Source organism: Carlito syrichta, unplaced genomic scaffold, assembly GCF_000164805.1.
Source record: "Carlito syrichta isolate Samal-C Ts95f unplaced genomic scaffold, Tarsius_syrichta-2.0.1 Scaffold303049, whole genome shotgun sequence".
NCBI lineage: Eukaryota > Metazoa > Chordata > Mammalia > Primates > Tarsiidae > Carlito > Carlito syrichta.
The window spans coordinates 557,356-566,110 of record NW_007247145.1 but is presented as its reverse complement, the minus strand read 5'-3'; the positions used below and the strand labels follow the sequence as shown (position 1 = coordinate 566,110).

Here is an 8,755-nt window from a genome sequence, read left to right as displayed (position 1 = left end):
TTGCCCAGGTGGGTCTCGAACCCGCGGGCTCAGGTAATCCACTCACCTCAGCCTCCCAAAGGCGTGGGATTACAGGCTGAGCCACCGAGCCGGGCTGGTCTCATCTTTTAATACCACCACAAGGGCAATTAAGTTTCAACATGAGTTTTGTAGGAGACAAACATTTATATGGCTTCTAATATGCTGTCTGTCCTCTCATTTTTCTAACAAAAAATATAATAAATGGAACACATACCAGAAGGATCTATATTTACTACATTCAGAGACAATGTTATGCCTCTTCAACCCATCCAGGGAAAATGTACAGAGAAATTTTTGTAGGTTTTTGCTAATGCTATGGCTGTATTTCAACTGTGGGATTATCTGGAGTTTTTATCAGTACAGAAGGCGATAAACACTTCATTATCAAAATTCTCTTGTGTTATACCTTCCCAAAGGCAAAAACTACCTACACCACCAATCCAGATCTATTGAAGCAGATGATGGGCTTTCCAAGCACTTGAGGTCCCCCCCCCCATATTAACCATCTCTTAGGATTGGATTTGGGGACTGACTGGGATTAACTGGGAAAAGTCAGAAGGGAGCCTCGGGATTTGTCCAGAAAGTGGAACTTGTCTTTTTAAAACCAGCTCACTGGTACCGGTGAAAAGTTTCTCGACTTTTTTCTACGTCCCCCTGCATGGATCCTCTTGCTCTTTCTCTCTGAGCAGTTCTCTCACTCCGAGAGCCTCCATCAGAGGCCTGGCCCAGCCTTTCCTTCGAGGCTTGTTATTTGGGGGAGGTTATTTGAGTAGATGGTGACCTGGGTTCAGGGCAGCTGGTTTGCAGCTTAGAATCTGTGTCCTGTACTGAAGGCCAAAACTATGCAATCAAATACACAGGAACACTTCAGTGCCACCCTGGATTCCTGGGATCTGTCTTCTCACATCTTCTTAGTCTCCCATGATTTCAAAAACAGATGACGGCAGAGGGGACCAGAAGAGAACAGTGAGGCACTGTGAGCAGACCTGCCCTACAGCTGTGTGTAAGTTAATCAATTTTGTCATTCATTCCTTTTTCCCCAAGTGTGGTTCCTTGAGTTTTTTTTTTTTTCTTGAGTTGGAGTCTCACTCTGTCGCCCAGACTGGAGTGCAGTAGCACGCTCCCAGCCACCGCAGCCTCGACCTGCTGGGCTCCGGCGATCCTTCCGCTTCAGCCTTCCAAGTAGCTGGAACTACAGGCGAGTGCTACCACGCCTGGCTAATTTTTTATTTATTGTAGAGATGGGGGTCTCGCCAAGTTGCCCGGGCAGGTCTCGAACCTGCGGGCTCAGGCAATCCACTCCCCTCAGCCTCCCCAGGCGAGGGATTACAGGCTGAGCCACCGAGCCCGGCTGAATTTTTTTTTTTTTTTTTTTTGAGTTGGGGTTTCCTTCTGTCGCCCAAGCTAGAATGCTGTGGCATAATCATGCCTCACTGTAGCTTCGATCTCCTGGGCTCCAGTGATCCTTCTGCTTCAGCCTCCTGAGTAGCAGGGACTACAGGCGTGTGCCTGGGTAATTTTTTATAGAGATGAGGTCTTGTTGCCCAGGGTTCCAACTCCTGGGCTGAACCAATCCTCTTAGCCTCAACCTCCCAGAGTACATGGATTACAGGCATGAGCCACTGTACCAGGTCTGAATTCTCCTATGGTGACGACGTCTTACTGGTTCCCTCATGAACGAATTAAATAACTTTTTCTTTGAGTTGGAGTCTCACTCTGTCATTCAGGCTGGAGTGCAGTGGCCGCTCCCGGCCACCGCAGTCTCGACCTGCTGAGCTCAGGTGATCCTTCCGCCTCTGCCTTCCAAGTAGCTGGAACTACAGGCGCGCGCTGCCATGTCTGGCTATTTTTTTGATTTATTGTAGAGATGAGGTCTCGCCAAGTTGCCCAGGCTGGTCTCAAACCCATGGGCTCAGGAAATGCACTCACCTCAGCTTCCCAAAGCGCGGGATTACAGGCTGAGCCACTGAGCCTGGCTTCAGTGTGATTATATATATGCCGGCTGCTGTTTTAAGGGCTTTACAAGTATTAACGAATCCTATCTTTATAATGAACCTACTTCATTTCAATTTCTCTTCAGCTCCTATTATCACCATCTTATCAAGTTTCAAAGAAGGGAGGCTCAAAGAAGCTCAGAATCTTGTCCACAGTTGCCATCATTGAATGTTAGGGTCTTTATGGGGCTAAGAGCTCCCTGCTGTGGACTAAATGTTTATGTGCCCCCCTCTGTTCATATGCTGAGGTCCTGGCGCCCAATGTGAGGGTCTCTGGAGGCCAGGCATCTGGGAGATAATTAGGTTCAGGTGAGGCTGTCAGGGTGGACCCCATAATGGGCTCCAAGGCCTTATAAAACATGGCCAGGGAGCTTGCTTTCCCTCTCTCTCCAGTAGGTGAGAGAGTATATAGCAAGAAGGAGTTCCTCTGCAAACCAGGAAGAGAATCCTCTCCAGGAACTCAACTGACCAGCACCGTGATTTTGAACTTCCCAGCCTTCAGAACCATGAGGAAGAAATTGCAATTGTTGAAGCCACCCATTCTGAGGTATGTTTGTTACAGGAACCTGAGCCGACTGAGACCCTCCCTCTGATTGAGCAGGTGGGGAGGTGGGAGCGGGGTGAGGAAAGGGAAGCTGCATTTTGAAAGAGCAAAACAATGGTGTTGACAGAGGGGAGAGCCTGTGATGAACAGATTCTTCAGTAGAAGCCCCCAGCTGTGAAGGGCGGTGCTCTGCCTGGGTGAAGTGTGCCGTAGTCTGACAGTGGAGAGACCTTGTGCGCTGGGTTTCCCAAGTTCAACTTAAATATTGGTCGTCCACTTCTTTCCTCAATGAACCTTGTCTTCCTCAGACTATGTACCCTTTTTTTTTCGAGTCAGAGTCTCACCCTGCTGCCCAGACTGGAGTGCAGTAGCACCATCACGACTCACTGCATCTTAGACCTTCTGGGCTCCGGTAATTCTCCTGCCTCAGCCTCTTGAGTAGCAGAGACTTCAGGCCTGCACCGCCATGCCTGTCTAATTTTTTAATTTGTTGTAGAGATTGTTAAGGTATGGAAAAGGTGAGAGTGGAGGGGTGGATGGAGAGCCAAGGGGAAAGGCAGCACCGCCAGGGCCGGCGTGCTGGAGGTGTGCACTGGCAGTCCAGAGATCCAAGTAAAGCAAAGAATTGCAACACACAAAGAGGTGAAGAAGAAAAGATTTAAGAAAAGTTCACTCCCCACAGAAAGGGAGTGGGCCTATACTCTAGGTGAGTGTGACCCCATAGTACACTGAGCCCCGACTTAAATCCTTTCACTTGGAGATGTTGCAGTGAGGTAGATGTGACTGCCCTGACTTCCTTATCGACCACCTGCGAATGTCTTGGAGACCCTGTGACACAGAGACCCATTAATGTCTGCCCATATTATCATAGCCCCTAGAGAAGGGCGTGACAAGGATTCCAGTGCTCCTGCACCTTCCCGAATGACATTCCTTATAGCTAATGGAGGGCGCACCTCCCCTTATCTCCTAGGCATTCCCAGTGGGTAGCTACAGGGGATCCTTGGCTTCCCTGTAGATAGGGCCCAATTTACTGGAAGATCGAATCCCCACCTGCTCCCCCTCTGAGCGGTCGTAACTTTTGTAATTACAAGTTTCATGACTTTTACAGTCCTTGCCCAGTGCATGATGTCTTAGGCCTTATAAATTCCCTTTACTCTAGGCAAGCTTGATTGCCTCTATGCGATACCTCTGGCATCAGGAAGTCTCTGTTTCTGAAAGGACAAAGTCGGCAAAGTTAATCTTTATCTAAAGTATGCATTTCTAGCCAGGCTCGGAGGCTCAGCCTGTAATCCCGGGAGGCTGAGGTGACTGAATTGCCTGAGCACACGGGTTCGAGACCCGCCTGGGCAACTTGGCGAGACCTCATCTCTACAATAAATCAAAAAATTAGCCGGGTGTGGTAGTGCGTGCCTGTAGTTACGGCTACTTGGAAGGCTGAGGTGGAAGGATCACCAGAGCCCAGCAGGTTGAGGCTGTGGTGGCCGGGAGTGGCCACTGCACTCCAGTCTGGACGACAGAGTGAGACTCCAACTCAAAACAAAACAAAATAAAACAAAACAAAAAAAATAAAGTATGCATTTCTCCAAAACATGCCTTCTATTTTCTCATCATTGTATCAGGGTGTAAGAACAAGATGAAAAATGGCTTCCCACTCTCGGTTTGTCCTTTCAGAGATGAGGTCTCAGTATGCTGCTCAGGCTGGTCTTGAACTCCTGGGCTCAAGTGATTCTCCCGCTTCAGCCTCCCAGAGTGCTGGGATTACATGCGTGAGCCACTGTGCCTGGCTTATTTTTTGTGAAATGACTGGGTGTGGTGGCACACACTTGTAATCCTAGCTACTTGGGAGACCAAGGCAGGAGGATTGCTTGAGCCCAGGAACTTGAGACTAGCCTGGACAACATAGCAAGACCCTGTCTCTAAAGACAAACAAACATATATGCTCACTATGATCAGAACAGAGTCAAGGTGACAATGGGAGGCAGTGTGCTACAGGGACTAGGGCACAGCTGGACTCTACAAGACAGGGTTCAAATCCTGGGTCTACCATTTACTGGATGAATAAATTTAGAATTGGGCTGGGAGTGGTGGCTCACACCTATAATCCCAGCACTTTGGGAGGCCGAGTCTGAAGGATTGCTTGAGCCCAGAAGTTCGAGACCAGGCTGGGCAACGTAGTAAGACCTCGTATCTATAATAAATAAAAAAGCTGGGCTCGGTGGCTCAGCCTGTAATCACGTGCCTTTGGGAGGCTGAGGTGAGTAGATTGCCTGAGCCCGCGGGTTCGAGACCCGCCTGGGTAGCGAGACCTCATCTCTACAAAAAATCAAAAAATCAGTCGGGCGTGGTAGCACACACCTGTAATTCCGGCTACTCGGAAGGCTGAGGCGGAAGGATCGCCGGAGCCCAGCAGGTCGAGGCTGCAGTGGCCGGGAGCGGCCACTGCACTCCAGTCTGGGTGACAGAGTGAGACTCCAACTCAAAAATAAATAGATAAATAAATAAAATTAGCCGAGCATGGTGGTGTGCACCCGTAGTCCCAGGTATTCGGGAGGCTGAGACAGAAGGATTGCCTAAACCCAGAAGGTTGAGGCTGCGGTGAGCTGTGATGGTGCCACTGCCCTCCAGCCTGGGGGACAGAGTGAGACCTCTGACTCAAAAGAAAATAATTAGAATTAGCTTAAGTTAGCATTTAAACTTCCGGTATGATGAAGTGCTTCCTTCTCACTCTTCCTACAGGAGCTAGAAGGGTCCCAGCAAGGCCTGAAGAGGGTGGGGCATGGCAATTAGAGAAGTCCAGAGAGTCTGTGCAGTGACAGAGAAGACCCTTGGACAGCGGCTGGAGGGCGATCCGGGGTGAGCTGCACCCAGGGGACAGCTCAAAGCCAATTCAGGAAGCCACTCCCAGGCCAGAGACCCATCTGTCCCTAGAGCCCCACCTGCCTGCCTTCCTGGTTTCTCTAGCAGAGCAAAGTTCGCTCAGCCGCTGGAATCAGGCTTCTTTTTTTTTTCCTTCCCCGATTTTGTTTACCCAATAAGGAGGGTCAGGGTTGCAAAGTCAAAAAGTGCCTCTTATCTTGCCTGCGTTCTACATATAGTTGCCTGAACCAAACCATCTGTGTGAAAGATGGCTGGAAATTCAATCCTGCTGGCTGCTGTCTCTGTCCTCTCTGCCTGTCAGCAAAGTAAGAGTTATGGGCGGTGAGTGTGCGTGTGTGTGTGCGTGTGTGCGTGTGTGTGTGTGTGTGCATGTGTGTGTGCGTGTGTGTGTGTGCGTGCGTGTGGCAGAGAAAGACATAGAGGACAGGAGGGAGGGAGGAAGTGGGGGAGAAAGGGAGGGGTATTTGGGTTTCCTAGAGTTTCCTACCTGCCGTTCCAGGTGACCTGGGTGCTCTGCAGAGCACAGTCTGCCCCGAACCACCTGCTTCCTTCCTCCCAGGGACAAGCAGAGATGGAGAACATTCCAGAGATTAGTTCTCCCAACAGGAATGTGGTGGAGCGGGGAGGAGAGGCAAGCTGAGCTCAGCCCACAGCCCAGTTCAAATGAGCACTGGAAGTGTGTTAACCTAGGGTAGTGGGTACAGACGTTCATTACAGGTGTGGGAACATTCAACAGGGTGAACAAGGTGATGTTGTTCTTGCTTCTAAAGCTGGCTGTGATTTCTTGAAATAATCATTTACTTCTTTATTTGTATCTTTTTTTTTGAGTCAGGATGTCACTTGGCCACCCAGGCGGGAGTGCAATGGCACGATCACAGCTTACCACACCCTCAACCTCCTGGGCTCAGGCAATCCTTCCCTCTCAGGACCCAAGTTGCTGGGACTGCAGGTCCGCACCAGCACACCCAGTTAATTTTTTTATTTTTTGTAGAGATGAGGTCTTGCTATGTTGCTCAGACTGGTCTTGAACTCGAGGGCTCTAGGAGTCCTCCTGCTTCAGCCTCAACGTGTTGGGATTACAGGCTTGAGCCACTGCACCAAGCCTGATTTTTAAAATTAATGTTTGCTTCAATAAACTGCTGATGGCAGGTATGATGATCAAGTTTAAAAAAACTTCTTCAGGACCAGGCACGGTGGCTTAAACCTGTAATCCCAGCACTTTGGCGAGACCTCATCTCTACAATAAGTCAAAAAAATTAGCTGGGCGTGGTAGCACGCGCCTGTAGTTCTGGCTACTTGGAAGGCTGAGGTGGAAGGATTGTCGGAGCCCAGCGGGTTGATGCTGGGGTGCCTGTGAGCGTGCTACTGCACCTAGCCTGGGTGATGGAGTGAAACTCCAACTCAAAAAACAACAACAAAAAGAACTTCTTTAGAAATATGAGCTTTAAGCCGGGCTCAGTGGCTCAGCCTGTAATCTCGCGCTTTGGGAGGCTGAGGTGAGTAGATTACCTGAGCCCGCGGGTTCGAGACCCGCCCGGGCAACTTGGCGAGACCTCATCTCTACAATAAACCAAAAATAGCCGGGTATGGTAGCGCGCACCTGTAGTTCCAGCTACTTGGAAGGCTGAGGCGGAAGGATCGCTGGAACCCAGCAGGTCGAGCTGCGGTGGTCAGGAGCGGCCACTGCACTCCAGTCTGGGCAACAGGGTGAGACTCCAATTCAAAAAAAAAAAAGAAAGAAATATGAGCTTTATCTGGGCTTGGTGGCTCAGCCTGTAATCCCAGCGTTTTGGGAGGCTGAGGCGAGTGGATTGCCTGAGCCCGCGGGTTTGAGACCCGCCTGGGCAACTTGGGGAGACCCTATCTCTACAATAAATCAAAAATTAGCCGGGCGTGGTAGCGCGCACCTGTAATTCCGGCTACTCGAAAGGCTGAGGCGGAAGGATCGCCAGAGCCCAGCAGGTCGAGGCTGTGGTGGCTGGGAGTGGCCACTGCACTCCAGTCTGGGCGACAGAGTGAGACTCCAACTCAAAAAAAGAAAAAGAAAAAAAGAAATATAAGCTTTAGATTAAGTAATCAGTTTCAAATTTTAAAACAACTTCTGACTAGGATTTTCCAATATCCTGATTGCTTGGTTACACGGAGGGTTTTTTTTCTCTGCAGGAGTCACATTTGTTCAGTTTATAATGTCTTATCTCGAGCTTGAGATGAGGAAAAGGGTCTGAGCCCAGGTGAGCAGGACTGCTTACTAGGCGTGCATATTTCTTTACTTCTCCAAGTGTGCCTGCACCAGGAAATAGGGCCAAGCTGTTGCCTGCTCAGGTTACACAAAGAACTGGAAGCAAGAAGGATAAAGTCCAGGCCTTCTCACACAACGTCTTGCCTGGTGGGTCTATTTTGTGAATGTATTTAACCCTTAGACACACATGCTGTGGCTAGTTTCACAGTCTTTTGTGGAATGGAACAGAATGTTTGTTACTGAAAGGGTAAACTGAGGCGAGGTGGGCTGGTGTTGGTAACGTAGGAATAATGCAAGATTGCAACCAAGTAAGAAGCAGAAGGAAGTAAAGTTTATTATTCACCTTCAGGGGACTGACACTCAGAGGCAAGTGTGACCTTGAAGGGCCAAGAACTGGGTTTTTGGTTTTTTTTTTTTGAGTTGGAGCCTCACTTTGTCACCCAGGCTGGAGTGCAGTGGCACATTCACGGCCACCGAAGCCTTGACCTGCTGGACTCAGGTGATCCTTCTGCCCCAGCCTTTCAAGTAGCTGGGGCTACAGGTGTGAACCACCACGCCCGGTTAAGTTTTGTAGAGATGAGGTCTTGCCAAGTTGCCCAGGCTGGTCTTGAACTCCTGGTCTCAGGCAATCCTCTTGTCTTTGCCTCCCAAAGTACTGGGATTACAGACATGAGCTACAAACTGGGTATATTTAAGGGCCTTTGCCATAAGGGGAGTTCAGGCCCAGAGGAGTCTGGGTCAAAGGAAATGTCCAGGGCAGCGGTCTTTGATGTTGATTGTAGCCACATGAGTCTTAGATCTTGACCTTGTCAGACATTAGCATTTCATGCCCTCAGGTGGTGGGCTAGATGGCGGGGGGCGGGGGGGGGGGGCACGGACACCTGGACAGACAAGGGGAGGGGTTTTTTCTACAAGAGACCTGTCAGACATTTCCAATCCACAAACTTCTTAGTAAGAGGTGGTCAGCCGGGCTCGGTGGCTCAGTCTCTAATCCCGCGCCTTTGGGAGGTTGAGGTGAGAGGATTGCCTGAGCCCGCGGGTTCAAGACCTGCCTGGGCAACTTGGCGAGACCTCATCTCT

At 49.9% G+C, this 8,755-nt stretch overlaps 1 protein-coding gene across 2 annotated transcripts in view; it reads left to right on the top strand.

Annotated features, from left to right (window-relative positions):
• Positions 1-5,671: 5,671 nt before the first annotated feature.
• Positions 5,672-8,755, top strand: part of MGST2 (microsomal glutathione S-transferase 2) — a 33,911-nt gene continuing 30,827 nt past the window's right edge. Inside the window, exon 1 of one of the 2 annotated variants that reach the window (XM_008057543.2) lies at positions 5,672-5,741. In XM_008057543.2, the coding sequence (XP_008055734.1) occupies positions 5,684-5,741 (58 nt within the window). In that variant the 5' untranslated portion in view covers positions 5,672-5,683. The remainder of the gene's footprint in view (positions 5,742-8,755) is intronic. The other variant, XM_021712079.1, reaches the window with a different exon arrangement.